We start from the raw sequence: 19374 nt of genomic DNA, 5'->3' as shown, positions 1-19374 counted from the left end.
ACTCTCAGGATGAATGGAGCTGTGTGAGTTAACTGTAGGCAAATCCAGTAAAAGAAATACACATCCAACATCCAGAATGAAGAAAGGCAATAAAATGTTTTTGCCATAAAATTTAAGATAGTTTTTAAAGGCAACAACAGATTACTGTATTTGAATAATTTATCTTTTAAACATTTACTGTCAAAGTGATGTACAGAGGGGGTTACAGTTTCACATGTAAGGCAGTGAATAATTTAATTTCTGAACATCTGGATATTTCCAGATATTTTCCAGGGCCTGGACTCTGTCCCTGAACTTTTAGTGCTCAAGGCTAGCACTCTACCACTTGAGCCACAGCTCTACTTCAGGTTTTTTTGCTGTTTTATTGGAGATAAGAGTTTTATGGATTTTCCTGCCTGGACGGCTTCAAACTATGATCCTCAGACCTCAGCCTACTGAGTAGCTAGGATTATGGGTTTGGGCCACTGGTGCCCCGCTTATTACTTTTAAAAATTTTAGTTCTGACTGTCCAGAGAACCCCTGTATGCCATCAATCCTTGTAAATTTACTGTGGCTGGTTTACAATATAGCATATGGTCTCATTGTGCCAACTAGACTAGATACTGGTAGTAGCTCATGCCTGTAATACTAGCTACTCAAGAAAGCTGAAATCTGAGGTGGGAGGTTTAAAGCCAGTCAGGGCAGAAAAGTCCATGAGACTCCTATCTTCAATTAACCGCAAAAAGCCAGAATTGGAACTGTGACTCAAGTGGTAGAGCACCAGCCTTGAGCTTAGCTTTTTAAATCTAAGAGAGTTTAAGCATCATAAACACAAAAAATGTCAATCAGGTAAAGATAGTTAGCAGTGCTGTTCAAGTCTTCTGTAGACTTATTGATTTTCTCTTTGCTTTATCACTTACTGTAAAACAGGCTTTAACAATTCCAACTACAACTGTGGTTTTATATGTTTCTGCTTTTAATCTATTATTGGTTATATACACATTTAGGATTGTTGTCCCTTCCTGAAAAACTAACCTTTTATAAAAAAAATTTCTGAACTATCCTTACTATTCCTTGTCCTGAAATTCACTTTGCTTGATATTAATATAACCACTCCAATTTTCTAATGATTGCTTTCTAGTGTAATCAACAACTGAAATTTCTGCTCAGTTTTCCTGCTTTTTAGCCATTGTTTCCAGTCAAGCTCCTGCTTAGGCTAAGGATTTGGATGGTAATTTATATGCAAATCTGAGTACCACCTGATATCTCTCCCCAAGCCATTAAGTGAGATTCTCTGCTGAGTTCTAGGCATGATGCTCCTCACAGTCCAAAAGCTGTATAATGCAAATGTCATCAAGGGGTGATTCCTTTTCAGACTTTGCATACTTTGGGCCATTTTCCAGTTATATCAAACACACACACACACACACACACACACACACACACGCACGCACGCACACACACACGCACACACGCACGCACGCACACACACACACACGCACACATTCTTGAAAAATGGCTAGCATCCAGAATAAATTCAGTAAGACTGATTCAAATTTTTAAAGGTGAGCAAGAGATATGAATAAATATTGAAGAATAGCTAAGACTAGGGAATAGCTGTAGTTGTAGAGCACCTACTTAGAAAGTGCTAAGGCTTCAAATTCAAAGTCTAGTACCACTACCACCAAAAACAAGGCACTATACTAGAAAATTTAGGGATGAGTGAGTGGCTCAAGTGATAAAGTCTTGCCTAGTAAGCATAATGCTTTGAGTTCAAACTCAGCACTTTCACCTAAATAAACAATTGTCAATAATCAAATGACAAGATGCTTAGCATCATTAATCAGAACTACAATGAAACACATAAAAGTTTTCACTGCACACATGAAATAGTTAAATTTTATTGTATGTATAGAATATTTTGTAAAAAGCTGATTTACAAAATTCTATGTGTTAATAGTAGAGAAATAGAGAAAAATAGCTACTTGTTGCCACTGGGGAAAACAAGTATTTGCCAAATGAAATTGGAGTGGGACAAAGAATCTTTTTTTTTTTTTTTTGTTCAGTCTGGGAGCTTGAACTCAGGCCCTCAGCACTGTCCTTGGCTTTTTTTTTTTTCTTTTTTCTTTTGCTCAAGGATAGCACTCACTCTGCCACTTGAGCCACAGAGCCACCTCTGGCCTTTTCTATGTATGTGGTGCCAAGGAATTGAACCCAGGGCTTCAGTATATGAGGCAAGCACTCTTGCAACTGGACCATATTACTAGCCCACAAAGAATTTTTTTGTGTGGATAGATTTGGTAGCACCACTTTAGTCAAATGACCATTAAATATCATTAAGAGCAGGTCAATTTTATGTCTGTGTGCATGTATGTAGGTATGTATGTATGCATCATTCTTAAGTAGTTGTCCAAAGGGGTTTCAATTCAATATGTCAGTTTGTGAGTAAAATGCAGCAGGCCAACTTTATATCATATGATTCCTGATTTGATGGACAAAGACCATCACTTATAAAATACTTCTGCCTAAAAACTGAATATGCTTCTAATTAGGTTTTTTTTAAATCTAACTTCAATTTTACAGCATATTCCATATATATATATATTTTTGCCAGTCCTGGGGCTTGGACTCAGGGCCTGAGCACTGTCCCTGGCTTCTTTTTGCTCAAGGCTAGCACTCTGCCACTTGAGCCACAGCACCACTTCTGGCCATTTTCTGTATATGTGGTGCTGGGGAATTGAACCCAGGGCCTCATGTATATGAGGCAGGCACTCTTGCCACTAGGCCATATCCCCAACCCATATTCCATATTTTTGGTAAGAGAATTATCTTTGACAGTGCAGACTTAAATTCTTGTATCGGGACATTCTCTTATCTATGTTTTTACTTTTAAGCTAACAAATTGTAAGCTTAGCATACTTATTAATGGAAAAATAGGCCAAAGACCTAAAGTGGGCACATGGAAAAACCCAAGAACATACTCTTCAGAAAACTTCTGAGACTGTCTCAAAATAATCACTTCTGTTCTACTAGGCTTCAAAGTATGGAGAAACAAGTAACAGGAAAAACTCTTCTACCACCAGCTACTATTTCCCAAACTAGGCAAAGGTCCACTCATAGTGTTTGGCCTGTATGCTAGGGTAGTGGTTTAGCCAAGTCTCTGAGCCCCAGGAGGAAAATGTTATTTACTACACACCCTCTCTACCTTACCAAGAAGACTATGGGTCAGATGAAGTGTAGGTGAGGAGAAGAGCAGATGGTAAATGGGCTGTGGCTCAGGTTGCTTCCATAGGGTTGTGCCAAAAGCATTCTCAAGTTCCCTGTGCTGTCTCTATCCTCACACTACAACCAATAAAGCACACTCTTAAGACCTCAATAGTTTGGAGAAGTGTTTGAAAGTCACAGTGTAGATGAATCCTTGGCCAATAAAGGAAGCATTCCTGTGTATAGCCCCAGACAGACATACACATGCTCAGAATTCTCTATCCACTCTGGCTATTACATCCCAGGGATATGTAGTGTGCCAATGGAAAGGTCTGTTAGGCCTTTGGTATTTCCCAGTGCCAAACTCAACCTTGCCTCCTTCCTACCTTCATCTTTTGGTTCAAGTTATTCCTCTTAGAGTTATATGAAGTAAATCTATGTTCTTCCCTTTTTCTTCTGACTAATCAAGTATCACTTATTGGCTAATATCCATTGTACCTCTGATGTGTAGCTAACATGATAAACCTACCCCAGAGCTCCTTGCATCCTGTTTTTTTGTATACTCATATGGACTACTCCTTGGCACTTATGTTTTATAGTCTTAGTTATCTTTAGCATTTTCTATGCCTTCCTAACAAGAACATAATCCCACTCTTTCTCTTTTGTTAGAGCCTGTTCTGTATCTTTTCACTATCTGGCAGCTAAGTAGATAAATACATACATGTGTGCTACTTTCAAGCATATTTCCTTATAGAAATGTACTCTAATTGGCCAATGGCCAATCAGTACCCGGTATATTCTTCCTTTGCTAACACTTTGCTTCTCCTTTCAACCTCAACCTTTTTGGGTTGGGAGTAGTAGCCATGGACATATTTTCTTTTTAGTGGAAGGACTTTCACAGTTTTCATTCAACCCTCAAAGCATCCCATGGCTTCAATAAAAGATTAAAACCTACTACTATAGTGTGGTTTTTCACTCCTTCTAACTACATCTTTCCTATTTTTTTCCTTCAGTACTAGGATTGGACTCAGGACATTGAGAAAAACACTACTATTTCAGCTATACCCACAGTCCCTTTGCTTTTACTTTGTTTTATGAGATAGCGTCTCACACTAACTTTGCCAGGATTGGCCTACAACTGCAATCCTCTTGAGTAGCTAGAATTATAGATCCTAAATCTTCCCCCTCCCTCCTCCATTTATTTTTTTTTCAGTGTGGGGTTTAAACTCAGGGCCTGGGTGCTATCTCTAAGCCTCTTTGTGCTCAAGGCTAGCAGCTCTACCATTTGAGCCATAGTGCCCCTTCTGCCTTTTTCTATATATGTGGTGCTGAGGAATCCAACCCAGAGCTTCATGTATATGAGGCAAGTATTCTACCACTAGGCCATAGTCCCAGCCCATAAATGTTACTTTCTGTAAAGCACTAACTCAACAAATATTAGTGTGGATACACATCACATCTGTGACACTGACTAGAGCTAGACAAAATGCACATTTAGCTGCCACCTTACCTCTGCTTTGCGGATATTTTCTCTGGCTTCATCTATTTTCTGTTCAAGGTCTACCCGGTTTAGTTCTGCTATAGCAACTCCATGACATTCCAGATCATTTAGAACCTATAAAAGAAAAATAGAAAAATAATGATGACTGTTTAATTTTAATTATATTGCTAAGGTGAAGTACAGAGGGGTTATAGTTACATACGTTAGGTAGTGAGTACATTTCCTGGCCAACTTGTTATCCCCTCCCTCATTTTATTTTTGTCATTTTAAACTTTTAATTATATTCATTTATTCATTCATTTAAACTCAGTGCCTAGGTGCTGTTCTTGGGCTTTTTTGCTCAAGGCTACAGCTCTATCACTTGAGCCACAACTATATTGAGTTTTGGTGGTTAGAGATAAAAATCTCATAGATTTTTCTGCCTGGGCTGGCATTAAACCATGATCCTCAGATCTCAGCCTCAGCTAGGATTACAGGTTTGAGCAATTGGTACCTGGTCTTAAACTTTTCTTTCTTTTTTTATTGACAGAACTGGGGTTTGAACTCAAGCTATTGTGCTTGCTAGGTAGGAGCTCTTACCACCGAACCACACCTCTAGTCTCTTTTTTTGCTGGTTATTTTTGAGATAGGGTCTTGCTCCCTGCCTGGGCTGAGAGCCACTAAGACTCTCTGCTGTGGATAGGAAAATATATTCAGCTTTTTATTGAGAAAGGGTCTCATAAACTTTTCTTCTCTGTCTGGCCTCAAACTATGACCTTCCCAATCTCAGTTTCCCAAGTAGCTATGATTATAGGTATGAGCTACCAGTGTCCAGCTGATTTCTACTTCTATAAATATTTGAATATACATTTTCTACCTTTACATATTTTGTAATTTAAAACATTTTCTAGATATTAGTCCTTTCTAGTTTTTATAATGCAAACATTTTCTTCCATTCTATTGCTTTTCTCTTTTCCACATGTTTATATTTAACAGCATTTTAGATTTATTTATTTATTTGTTTAGGCAGGCCAGTCCTGGGCCTTGAACTCAGGGCCTGAGCACTGTCCCTGGCTTCTTTTTGCTCAAGGCTAGCATTCTGCCACTTGAGCCACAGCGCCACTTCTGGCCGTTTTCTGTATATGTGGTGCTGGGAAATCGAACCTAGGGCCTCATGTATACAAAGCAAGAAGCACTCTTGCCACTAGGCCATATCCCCAGCCCCGAGTTTTATGTTTTATTTAAGATACCAAAAATACTCTTATGTTTTTCTGGTTTTTAATGATTTTGTATTTAGAATTTAGCCTTTAAATTTTTCTGAAATTCATTTTATATGTGGTAGAAGAGAGAAATCATGCTGAGATTAAACCCTAGAACTTATACTGTTTTATTTTTATATATTTTGGGGGGTTAGTCCTGGAGCTAAAACTCAGGGCCTGGGTACTGTCTCTTTTTTGCTTAAGGTTAAAAAATTTTCCCATATTCGCTCTACCACTTGAGCCTTAAGATCCACTTCAGGCTTTTTGCTACTTAATTGTAGATAAAAAGTCTCATGGACTTTTCTGCCTTGGCTGGCTTCAAACACCAATTCTCAGATCTTTGCCTCCTGAGTAGCTAGGAAAAAAATTTATTTATACTCAACAGCAGAGATATTAGTTCAATGAACTCTCATATATGAATCACTGAAATTCAAAACATATAAAGATTTTTCCATATTTGCTTTACCTATTCTCTTTTCCTTTGCTATAGTATTTAAAAGTAAATCCTAGAGAGATTATATAATATTCTACATGATTTAACAGAAACCCCTAAGCATGTGAATTTCTTTGGCAGTACTGGGTTGTTTTTTTAAGATTCTTTTTTTGGTGTGTGGGGGGAGGCAGTCCTGGGCCTTGGACTCAGGGCCTGAGAACTGTCCCTGGCTTCTTTTTGCTCAAGGCTAGCACTCTACCACTTGAGCCACAGCGCCACTTCAGGTCATTTTCTGTATATGTGGTGCTGGGGAATCGAACCCAGGGCTTCATGTATATAAGGCAAGCACTCCTGCCACTAGGCCATATTCCCAGCCCCAGTACTGGGTTTTGAACTCAGGCTGTCGAGCCATGCCTGTAGTCCTTTTTTACTTTGGTTATTTGGAGACAGGATCTCACTTTTTGTCTAATCTATACCTGGACTGTGTCCTACCTATTTTATGCTTCATGACCTGTGCCACCACAACCAGCTTTCTTCTTTTGAGATGGAACCATATCATCTTTTCTTGGTGAGCTTGCCTTGAACTCTAAATCTTCCTGATTTTAGCTTACCATGCAGCTAGTATCATATGTGCTAGCAGCACCTTGTATCAGGTGCCACTAACACCTGGCTATCTCATTATGTAGCCAAGGGTGCCTTCAAACATGTAAATATTCTGCCTCAGCCTTCCAAGCATAAGTGTACGTGATCAGGCCTGGCTTGTTTTGGTTTTAAATCACTAAGTGATACTCTTTGTTTGTTTTTCTTCTTTTTGAAGTGCCAGGACTTCTTGTACTCTAAATTGGGGGAAAACTATACTTAAAATCATTGCTTTGGGGCTGGGAATGTGGCTTAGTGATAGAGTGATTGCCTAGCATGCATAAAGCCCTGGGTTGGATTCCTCAGCACCACATATACAGAAAAAGCCGGAAGTGGTGCTGTGGATCTCAAGTGGTAGTGTGCTAATCTTGAGCAAAAAGAAGACAGGGACAGTGCTCAGGCCCTGAGGCCAGGCCCCAGGACCGCCCCCCCCCCCCCAAAAAAAAAAACCATTGCTCTGTGCTTAGAGTTTAGTCTTGGAAATTCACGTCAGTGGAATCTATAATTGTCTCTTTAAACCCAATGTACATATGCCCCTTCTCTGCCTTGCTTTGGTAATTCTGTGCCAAGCAGATATACTGTGTTGCTGCTAGAGGGTTTATTAAAATTTTACGAGAAGCAGATAACTAAGAGTATAATGCTGATTACTGAGAAAGTACAGACAAAAAAGTTGTTATTTTTCACATTAATAGAATTCAACTTCTTAAATCTGTTTGACATTTGATTTAAACTGAATGGAGCTAGGATGTCTTCTACTTCATTTACCCGCTGTTGATGAACAATGTTTTTGTGCTCACGTGCCACACGTGTGGCCCATTTCCGAGCCTCCTTATTTAGACTGTGCTCTTCTGTAGTCCCAGTTTCTGATTCCAGTTGTCGACTCTACAACATGAGAGAGAATAGAGAGAGAAGTATTGTTATCCTTAATGCAACTGTAACCCTTCTAAAGTTGGACCAGAGAACATTCCCTTAATCAGCACTCAAAATGTGAGGCAGTTACTGCTACCTGGAACAATGACTCATGCCACACAGTCAGAAAAAGAATCAGGAAAGCAGTACTGAACCATAAGTGAACACAGGTTTTTTTGTATTACATTGCTAAATGTGAAAGCATCATCTCTAAAACTGTGGACTTTTGGGTGTGAAGGAACCGAGCTAAACTAAGCAAGGAAGAACAAGATTTTTATGCCAACCTGCAATACTGAGCCACTGCACAGACAGACATGAAAACAATAGTTTCAACATGATTAAAGAAAAAATAATAGTTGAAGAGGAATAAGATAATACAGTAACAGCACATAATCTTTCTGTCTGCCCCAAGTTCCTGGATTCAATTTGGTTTAGTCCATCACCAACTTGCCACCAGCTTGCAAACTAGGTTTGCCCTTTTCTCTGTGTTTTTTTTTTAAACTGTTATTGTTTGTTTTTATTGTTGTCAGACATGGGGTCTGGGCTCTGTCCTTGAGTCTTTTGCTCAACGCTAGTGCTCTACCACTTTGAGCTACAGCGCCACTTTCTAGTGGTTAACTGGAGATAAGCATCTCACCGACTTTCCTGCCTTTGGTTGGCTTTGAACCATGATCCTTAGATCTCAGCCTCCAGAGTAATTGGGATTACAGGCATGAGCCACCAGTTCCCAGCTGTATTATTTTTAATTATTATCTTTAATCTCTACTAATTATTTGACTTTGTGGGGTAAACATTAATTCATCTTCAAGATATAATATGTAATAGAAGAAAATAAACAACTCAGTCAAAACAATGGAAAAATTAGAATAGACTTTTTTAAGTGGATATATTAATGGCTAGGGAGCCCATAAAAGAAGCGTTAGGTAAATTCAACAACAGGTAAATGCAAATTAAAACCACCATAAGGCTTTGTGTGGTGGCTCACACTTAAATCCTAACTCCTCAGGATTTGGAGACTGGAAATTATCATGGTTAGAGATTAGTCCTGGCAAAAAGTTCCTGATACCCATTTCAACCAACAAAAAGCTGGATGAAGTTGGGTACTGATAGCTCACACCTATAGTCCTAGTAGGGCTGAGAGTAGAGGATCCAGGTTTGAAACCAACCTGGGCAGACAAATCTGACAGACTCGTATTTCCGATTAACTAGCAAAAAGTTAGGAATGTTGGTATGGCTCAAAGCTGGCAGCTCTGAGTTAAAAAGCTGAGAAAGAGGATGAGGCCCCAAGCACAAACCCTAGTACTGGTGTACGCACTTACACACACGAAAAAACTCAGTGAGAAACAGGATTGGAAATATGGCCCAAATGGAGAGCACCTGTCTAGCAAGTAGGAGATCCTGAGGTCAAATCCTAGTTCATACACATGCAAAAAAAATTATAGCAAACATTTCAAAATCATTACTAGGGACTTTTATAAAAGCACAGATATTTATTATTTTCCATTGTGAAAAAAGTTAATTGCTCCCCAAGTGATGAACATTTCTTCTCCAAAGGTCAAATAAATTGTAGAAAAAACAATAATATTACAATCACATTAGCTATTTATCAGTCATTTATGATATGACTAGGCCAACTCTTTTCCTTTTTAGGCTATAGTTTCTCCTTTAATAAAGGCAAGTGAGCTTGACAGTTCTTCCTAGCATCCATGTTGGGGAAAAGGAAGGTGCTTCAAACAAGATGAAAAATGAGAAGCTCTTCACTAGACACAGAAAAGGAAAATTTTGCTCTATAAGGTAAAGCAATGTCATGGCCAATGCATTTAATGGCCCCCTTTTACATATATATGACTTTCATCCCAACCCCAGGTCCTGCCCTTTAATGACATGCAAACCCACACATCCATCCCTCCCACCCTGACCCATACCCCCATATACCTCAGCTATGGTCATTCTCAGAGCACTGACAGGGGACAGTTCAATATCCACCAGTTGGGCAGCTTTTAAACTCTGCCCAGTAAAGATTGCGCAAGGACAGAAAATAGCACAGAGTTAGAATTTTAAGGCAAATATGGACAGTACAGGTAAGAACATTTAGCATAGTGTCTAGAAATGAAAGAAGTTAGGGCCATCATTGGGCTTTGGAAAAAGTGTAGTAAGAATCAGATATTTTGTTGCTTTGGAAGTAAGAAAACTGTTATTCTGTTATTTTTTGTGGAAGGGCAAAAACAATCTAAAACAAGGCACAATTTTTAAGTTGATCAAGTCTGATAAACTTGTCCATGCTCTGTATGTTTGACTGTTCTACTTCATTCATCCTAGGCTCACTTGAAACTGGGTATATTAGCCACATTTTAGAAAGAAATGTCATGGTGTCTCTGCACCCTCTGTTTTGTCATAAAATTAATGATGCAAACTCCTCTGTTCCAGACTACTCCAAAACCGATAGTTATTGAAGTAACAAACACAATTGCACAACAAGCGAAACAATCTGGAATCCCCTTACAGTATCACTGTCACAAGGCTGGAACTGGAAAGGCTGAGGTTTGTGAAATACAGCATTCTCTTGTAAGAACAGCTGAAGATTATAGTCCCGTACCACCTAAAGAGAAAATAAGATTTAAGTTTTTAATGAGGTTAAAATGTTTAAAGTTTAAGATTTATTCAACTTTTTTCTTTTCTACTGTTATTATAAAGGTGATGTACAGAGGAATTACTTACATAATTCAGATAAAGAATACATTTCTTTCTGGGCAATGTCACCCCACCTCTTCCCTCACTCTCTCCCAGTTTTTCCCTCAATCCTCATGTATAAGTTATATAGTTCATTTCAACACTGCATCCAGTGAGTACCATTACTGTATTTGTCCTACAACTATTTTTCTAAACAAATGAGAAACCTAACACTATGTGGTTAAAAAGAAACAACATTACATATTTTTTCATGTTCCATTAGGTTTTATGTGTCCTATTTTCTCAAGTATATGAGATAAATACACATTTAATTTATATTTTATTATACATTTTATAAACATGTGTGTCTTTCTGTGTGTGTCGTGTGTGTGTAATACTAGTGTTTGAATTTAGGGGCTTATACTTGTTAAGCAGGCATTCTACCACTTGAGTCATACTTCCAGCCCTTTTTGTTTTGTTTTTGGATGAGGGTCTCCCATTTGTACCCAGGCCAGTTTGGGATCCAATCCTTTTATTTATTCCTCTAGCATAGCTAGGATGAAGAGTGCAGGTTATAATGGCCAACTTTTTGGTTAAGATGGGGTATGGTTAAATAATTTCTTGTCTGGGCCGGCTCAAAAAAAGATTCTCTGCCTTCTGAGTAAATGGTATTAGAGGCAGCCATAATATTTTCAGAGGATAAAAAGACAGCTATCACATAAAAACTGATCTTTCTTTGGCATAGGATGTGGGGGCAGTTAAGAAAGAGGAAAATAGGAGGAGAGAGAAAAGAAAGAGAAGAGGGGAGGGCATGAAATGGGAGAATAGACAAGTATGTTACTTATTGTAAATTCTCCTAGCCTTTAAGTTTTAAGGGCCTCTTGTCTGTTTTATGAAGATTTCTATGTACTAGGAAACTGTCAGATAATCCTATTCTTTGTATAAAATGCTATTTTTAGACTATTTCTTGGTACCTTTTTGAATGGTTCTATTCAAAATACTGTCTTTTTATTTTTTGTCAGTCTTAGGGCTTGAACTCAGGGCCTGGGAGCTGTTCCTGAACTTTTCCCTCAAGTCTAGTGCTCTATCACTTTGAGCCCCAGTGCCACTTCCAGTTTTCTGGTGGATAATTGGAGATAAGGGTCTTAGGGAATTTCCTTCATGGATTGAATTGCGATCCTCAGATCTCAGCCTCCTGAATAGCTAGGATTACAGGCATGAGCCACTGGTGCCCAGCTCAAAATACTGTCTTAAAGCACATCATAGGGGCTGGGAATATGGCTTAGTGGCAAGAGTGCTTGCATCATTATACATGAAGCCCTAGGTTCCATTTCTCAGCACCACATATATAGAAATGGCCAGAAGTGGCGCTGTTGGCAGAGTGCTAGCCTTGAGCAAAAAAAGAAGCCAGGGACAGTGCTCAGGCCCCAAGTTTTTTTTTGGCCAGTCCTGGGGCTTGGACTCAGGGCCTGAGCACTGTCCCTGGCTTCTTCTTGCTCAAGGATAGCACTCTGCCACTTGAGCCACAGCGCCACTTCTGGCCATTTTCTGTATATGTGGTGCTGGGGAATCGAACCCAGGGCCTCATGTATACAAGGCAAGCACTCTTGCCACTAGGCCATATCCCCAGCCCCTCAGGCCCCAAGTTTAAGCCCCAGGACAAAAAAAAAAGCACACCATGAAGACAAACTAAAAAGATACAGATACACACACACACACCCCTATACCTATATATGTCAAATGTATACACACATATACCTATACCATATGTGTACAGGTATAATACATATAATATATACATATACAATGTATTTGTTGTTTTCTATGTAGACTAATATATGTGTGTACACACATATATGTATATATGCATATATATCCTGCTACACAGAAAACAGCAAAACAAACAGTATGATGAGATGGATCAGTATGATTAGATGGATCATTGCATTATATTCTTGGGAAGCAGTAGAAATCAATAATAAATTTGATTGTACAGAAACCCAAGTTCTATTCTGTTGCTTTCTAACTCTTTACTCGTTCGTTTGCAGTACATTACAGTTCATTAGGAACTTCTACTTAATTCAACTTAAATCCTTTGTAAATGGCTATTCGAGCCAGAACTTTTGGTTAAAGATAGTATTCTATTCTCACTGAATGCCAAGAAACCTTTGTTCACATCAAATGCTCATAGAAATTTGGGTTTATTTTCTAGCTCCCAATTTTGTTTTCTTGCTTTGTACATCTATTCTAATGCCCATATCACACTCTATGTCACTTCAGAGTGTACTAACTGTAGATTTTCCACAAATGCTACCTACCATGTTCTGTACATTTCTATTATTAGTTTTTTAAGTCACAAAAAGAGTATTGAATTTTGCCATATGCTTTTTCTGTTTCCACTGAAACAATCACATGATTTTTCTCTTCATTTTATTAAATTTACTTTTTAAGTTTATCTTTTAGGTACTGAAAATCATAACAACAAAGAATTTAATTTATAAACACATGTAGAACAGCATTTTATTTACTGAATTGTTTCAAGAGCTACACTGTTATTTTTAAGGAGTTTTCTTATGCAGACAGAAATCAATAACACATTATAAAGACTAGTATACTATTCTTTGGAGTTACTATGCTAGAGAAAATATTTATGACATCTGCTTCAGTTACATATACAAAGTATTTCATAAAATATTAAGAAGAGCAAGCTTTATAAATAATTAAAACTTAATAACAGCTCCTAGGACCAGCTGTTTCCATTTAGGGGATGAAAGATACATAGAACATCTTAAATTTACAGTGTATCATATCAGTACAAATTATCCCATATATCTTTGGGAATATTACATTTTAGAAAGTGGGAGAATAGATTTTTAGCTCAAAAGACAAATTAGTAATGGTGTAGAATGAAAAACAGAATTTCAAACCTCCCAATGGGTTGTCAATTACTGAACTGGTTTTGGCAATTTAACAAGAGCAGCCAAATAAACTCTTGGTAACAAAAAAGCCCATGGCATAAAAATTGTTAGTATGAGTTCTTTTCACTTGGAACAAAAAGAGCACACCCCTCAGTTATGTCATTTGTATTAAATTTTTATTCCTATCACTTTCAATATAAATGTAAGATCTCCATTATATCTCATCTATGGGGAGTGAGATACTAGTGAATGAATACAGAAAATGGAAGTTTATCTCCTTATGTGTCCAAAGTAGCTCATAAATTCTTAATTCATTTTCAATTAAAAGAAGCAAAGGGGCTAACATAATAAAGTCAGCACGATCTACAGGATGGAAAATACCGTGTGTGACTGTGTTACCTCTGGCAAGTCCCAAGTCTGTGTTCCATCCTGTAAATTGAGCATGATAATGCCAATCTCATGGGATTCAGGAAAGTGGTGCTAAAAACTCTCAGGAAATTAAGTGTGTGTAGGATAGTAGCTATCTGTTATGACTATGTGCTTGAAAGATAAGGATAGTGCATAAAATCTAACTTTTTCTTGGAAAAAGAAATTTCAAAGAACTTTTCCAGAGTATAACCCAATGTACAATAAAATAAAATATAGTTTTTAAAAAAGTAAAAATAAATGTCAACTTGCCTATATGCCCTTTGAATATAAACTGCAAAACTCATTTGTTGTTGAAAACTCACTTCTAAATAATTCATGGGCTAATGAGAGGGAAAATGTAGAAAAAACAACGAAAGTCCTACATGTCGCAAACTGCAGTTAAAGCAGAAAAAGAGTTCAGACTCAAATGGATATATTAGAAAATAAGAAAAACTGAAAATAAACTATCTACATTAAAAAATATGCATGGAGAAAGAAAAAGAATGTTAAGGACACTGAAAGAAAAATTGTAAATGAAGGTCAAAATTAAAGAAACAGAACTTTGAGAAGCAGAACAAAATTTGGCTCTGGCAAAACTAGGAAAATAGATTGGAATGTCCAATCAAAATAAAGCATAAATGGTATTAAAACTATACAAGCAAATAAGCTTATTAAGTATTTGTGCCATTAAAGTTAATAACAATTGAAATAAACATCTGCTTTAAGAAAATGTAAGTTACTAAATGTATGAAAAAACTTAACCCAAGTCACCAGAAAACATGAGCAATAAATATAAAAATTTAGCTCAGGAGCAGGGCACTGGTGGCTCACCCCTGTAATCCTAGCTACTCAGGAGGTTGAAATCTAAGGATTGAAGTTCAAAACTAGCCAGGGCACCAAAGGCCATGAAATCTGTATCTCCAATTAATCACCAGAAACTAGAAGTGGAGCTGTCGCTCAAAATCATAGAGTGCTAGCCTTGAGCCAAAGAGCTCAAGAACAGCTCCGAAGGCCCTGAGTTCCAGCCCCATGACTGACTAAAAATTTAAAAATTCATTCAGGAATTAAAAAAAAATCAACCATAGAAGGAATAAAGTCAACATAATTTTGTAGATTTTTTGTCCAACATTCGCTTAAGAAAAAATTCAAATATATATATATATATACACTAAAATAGAAAGAACTAATAAATGCCTATTTATCAATTACTATTATTCTGTGGATAACATCTTTCTTTTCTTTCAGAAATCTTACTATCTGGGGGCTGGGAATATGGCTTAGTGGCAAGATTGCTTGCCTTGTATACAGAAAGCCCTGGGTTCGAGTCCCCAGCACCACATATATAGAAAACTACCAGAAGTGGCGCTGTGGCTCAAGTGGCAGAGTGCTAGCCTTGAGCAAAAGGAAGCCAGGGATAGTGCTCAGGCCCTGAGTCCAAGCCCCAGGACTGGCAAAAAAAAAAAAAAAATCTTACTATCTATCCATTCATTCTTCCTACACCAATTCTTCTGTATCTACTATTGTGTTCTGGTGGTAAAAGCATAGGAAAATAAGATATACAAGTAAGACATTAAAGCTAATAATGTTTTTAGGTCTATTTCAACCTAGCATTTTTAACATTTTTCTCAAAATAGAATTAGGAGCTCAGGTACTACAGAAAGGTGTTTTTAAGATAAATAATCTGAAACCTGAGCTGGTGGCTCATGCTTGTAATCCTAGCTACTCAGGAGGCTAAGATCTGATGATTGCAGATTTGAAGCCAGCCAGGGCAGGAACATCCATGTGACTCTTATCTCCAATTAGCCACCCAAAAAAAGACATAAGTGGGGCTCTATCTCAAGTGGTAGAGTGCTAGCCTTGAGCAAAAGAAGCTTAAGGACAGTGTCCAGGCCCTGAGTTCAAGCTCCAAAAAGAAAAAAAAGCACAAAAAGAAAAAAAAAAAAGATAGAGTCTGCATCTGTTTTCCTTTCCTGCCTGTGATGATGAATACTCTATAAATAGTTTTTAAAGGTATTAGAAGTTCCCATTCTCCTGTGCCAAACAGAGAACTGAACTAGATCTTTTAAAGTAGCAATTACAAAGTGCAGCAAACATTTACAACATATTTATCAAAAGAAAATAACGTTTATTAATCACAGGAACAATTTATTTAAATTATAGTTTCACTATGGCAAACAAATACTAATCTATCAGATCCTGAAGAAAATCAATTATATTTATTTTCTCACAAAGGTAGGTAACATCTGGGGCCATATAAGGCACTCAAAATCATTTGGTGCATGACAAGACAGACACATATACTTTTTTTTGGCCAGTCCTGGGGCTTGAACTCAGGGCCTGAGCCTCTTTGTGCTCAAGGCAAGAGCTCTACTACTTGAGCCATAGTGCCACTTCTGGCTTTTTCTGTTTATGTGGTACTGAGGAATTAAACCCAGGGCTTCATGCATGCTGGGCAAGCACTCTACCACTAAGCTACATTCCCAGCCCCAGACACCTATAATTAACTATGTTTCTTGTCAGTTGCCCACAGTTGTCTGCCTGTATTAATAATTTTATATGGCCTTCAAATGATGTTACCAATGGCCTTTGGCAGAAAAAAATGTTTCCTATGCCCTTGGTGGCATGTTATCAAAATTGATAAACATTTTTAAACAAAAGATCACTATGAATGATGGGATATAGAAATGTTCAACTTATAAAAAAACCAAAATATAATAGTACTTAGTTTCAAGACAGTTATGTTTCCCCTTGGTGTTCACTTATTTTTCTTTGCATTGATACATGACTTGTTGTTCTGTCAAATGACTTAGTTGATTGGATTCAAAATCAGAGTGGAAGACAAAACTCTTCAACCATTTTTCTCAAAGGCAATGGAGATGAACTGATGTTTTCAGCTGTCAGTTACATTACCTCCCTTTTCACCCAAGGTTGTGGCACCAATTTTATTATGAAGAATGCATAGCATTACAGGCATACACCTGTAATTCCAGCTACTAAGGAAATGCAGGCAAGAGATTGATGATCAGAGACCAGCCTGGGAAAAGTTAGCAAGATCTTGCCCCAAGATGATTGTAGAGCACTTGCCTACCACATTCAAGGCTCTGGATTCAACTGTGGTATCATCAAAAACAAGCAAATAATGCCCACACAAGGAGGGAGGGAGGGAGGGAGGGAGGGAGGGAGGGAGGGAGGGAGGGAGGGAAGGAAGGAAGGAAGGAAGGAAGGGAGGGAGGGAGGGAGGGAGGGAGGGAGGGGAGGGAGGGAGGAATAGAGGGAGGGAGGGAGGGAGGGAGAGAGAGAGAGAGAGAGAGAAAGAAAGAAAGAAAGAGAAGAAAGAAAGAAAGAAAGAAAGAAAGAAAGAAAGAAAGAAAGAGAAAAAAAAGAAAAATCCCAACCCCAAACAGACGCTACTTATAAAAAATTGTCCTTTAAAGTATTCTTCTACTATTACTGATCTCTTTATTTTGAAATGTGTGCACAAACACTTTAGATTCCAAAGTGAGTAATAGCACCTATTGCACTAAGGAAACCTTACCTTGCTGGAGTTTTCTAATAAAAATTGAAATGTGTTTTGCACAGCTTGGCATGTTTCCAGCTCAGTTCGACTGAAAACTATTAAATAATCTTTGAGGTGATCATAAACATTTCCATCAAGAGCCTGGAAGAGAAAAGTAAACAAAAGTTTAAACAAACTGACGTACAATGCCTTTATCTGTAAGAAAAACAAGGATGTTCAATTTAAAATATACTAATGTGAATGGACAAAAGATACAGATTGTTATGTACTAATGTACTAATAAATAAGAATAGCTAACAGATGATGCTTGGGAAATTGTGAATCACTCTAATAAATAGCAACTGACACAGGTAAAACCTAACACTGCTAAATGAAGGGGAAAAGAGGACACAACCTAGAGACAAAAGCACTTTGGTTCTGATCTCTGCTCATCTTCCTATTGCCTTATGTAGACAGACAAGCTATAAAACTTAAATGAAATAATGAAAAGAAAGGATCCAGGCACAGAGCCTAGGATAGAGTCAGACACCCAATAAACATTAATCTTCAATCTCCTCATCTAGTATTGTTTGTTTTCACTAGTCCTGAGGCTTGAACTCAGGGCCTGAGCACTGTCCCCTACCTCATCCAATATTGGTAGAATTATAAATTAGTATATATTATTAGAGAACAGTATATATTATTAGAGAAAACAATAGAAATATTAGGAAAAGTGATTCAGAGATACTCTTTGGGAGAAGAAACATCAGTACAGTATCCATGGAGAGTTTTAAGCTTTCTTATTTAAACATTTATAGCAACCCTCTCTGAAATCTAAAAAAATAAGTGAAAATATTGAACATTTCAAGGAATGATAAAGTTATTATATTTATCTATATATAATCAGTAATATGTATACAGATATCAAATTAAAAATTACCCAAACTAAATACATCAAATATAAATATATCAAATAACTGTGGGTATATGTGTGTGCGTGCCAGTGCAGGAGCTTGAACTCAGGGCTTGGGCACTGTCCCTCAGCTTTTCTGTTCATACCTAGCACTCTATCACTTGAACCACAGCTGCACTTTTGGCTTTTTTGTGGTTAACTGGAAATAAGAATCTCACAGCCTTTTTGAAATGCCTGGGCTGGCTTGGAACTGTGATCCTCAGCTATCAGCTTCCTAAACAGGCTCCATACCAGTGCTCCACTTCAAATAATCATAAAAAGCAGAATAGAATAGCTGGATGCCAGTGGCTCACAACTGTACAATCCTTGGTACTCAGGAGGCTGAGATCTGAGGGTTGAGGTTGGAAGCCATCTTGGGTGGGAAAGTCTGTGAGACTCATCTCCAATAAACTACTAAAAAAGCAGAAAGTGGAGCTGTAGTTCAAATTGGTAGCATCCTAGCCTCGAGGACAAATACTCAGGGACAGTACCCAGGCCCTGAGTTCAAGCTCCAGCACTGGCGCATGCACACACACACAAACACACAAAAACAGAATAGAATGCATATATAGTAGCAAAAAGTATTGAAAACAGTATCTACAGTAAAAATAACATTATAACTTGTCAATCCATGGAGGTTTTCTTAAAAACAGACAAAAAGAAGGAATCAAATTACATTGTTTTCAGGAAGATGGCTAGAAGTGAAGATGATCATGTTGAATGAGATAAACCAAGCTCACAAAACCAAATATGGTCTGCTTGCTCACTCATTTGTGGAATCCAGACTTAAAGTGATGATGTTGTTGATACTGATAGTGATGATGATGATCATGATAATGGGATATGAGTGTAAAGGGAGACTGGAGGGATCAGTGGGAAGGAAGAAAGTAAAGGGTAAGGAGGGAGTAAGAAGGATCATAGTGTACACACACACACACACAAACACACACACATAAATTAAGATAGCACAGTAAAACAGCAAATACTGTTTGATAAAGAGGGCAAGTTAGGGAATATGACAGAGCAG

General features: G+C 37.7%; 1 protein-coding gene across 3 annotated transcripts in view; it reads right to left on the bottom strand.

Annotated features, from left to right (window-relative positions):
* Nucleotides 1-19374, bottom strand: part of Fchsd2 (FCH and double SH3 domains 2) — a 189601-nt gene that overhangs the window by 29510 nt on the left and 140717 nt on the right. For 2 of the 3 annotated variants that reach the window (XM_048359598.1, XM_048359597.1), the window contains exons 9-12: nt 17435-17557; nt 10407-10502; nt 7760-7876; nt 4694-4798 (exon numbers count right to left, since the gene is read on the bottom strand). In XM_048359598.1, coding sequence (XP_048215555.1) covers nt 4694-4798; nt 7760-7876; nt 10407-10502; nt 17435-17557 — 441 coding nt within the window. Of the gene's footprint in view, nt 1-4693; nt 4799-7759; nt 7877-9838; nt 9911-10406; nt 10503-17434; nt 17558-19374 lie in introns of all 3 variants that reach the window. The other variant, XM_048359599.1, reaches the window with a different exon arrangement.

Source organism: Perognathus longimembris, chromosome 13 (genome assembly GCF_023159225.1).
Source record: "Perognathus longimembris pacificus isolate PPM17 chromosome 13, ASM2315922v1, whole genome shotgun sequence".
Taxonomy (NCBI): Eukaryota; Metazoa; Chordata; class Mammalia; order Rodentia; family Heteromyidae; genus Perognathus; species Perognathus longimembris.
The sequence above is the reverse complement of the archived record's forward strand: the minus strand, read 5'-3'. Positions and strand labels throughout refer to the sequence as shown.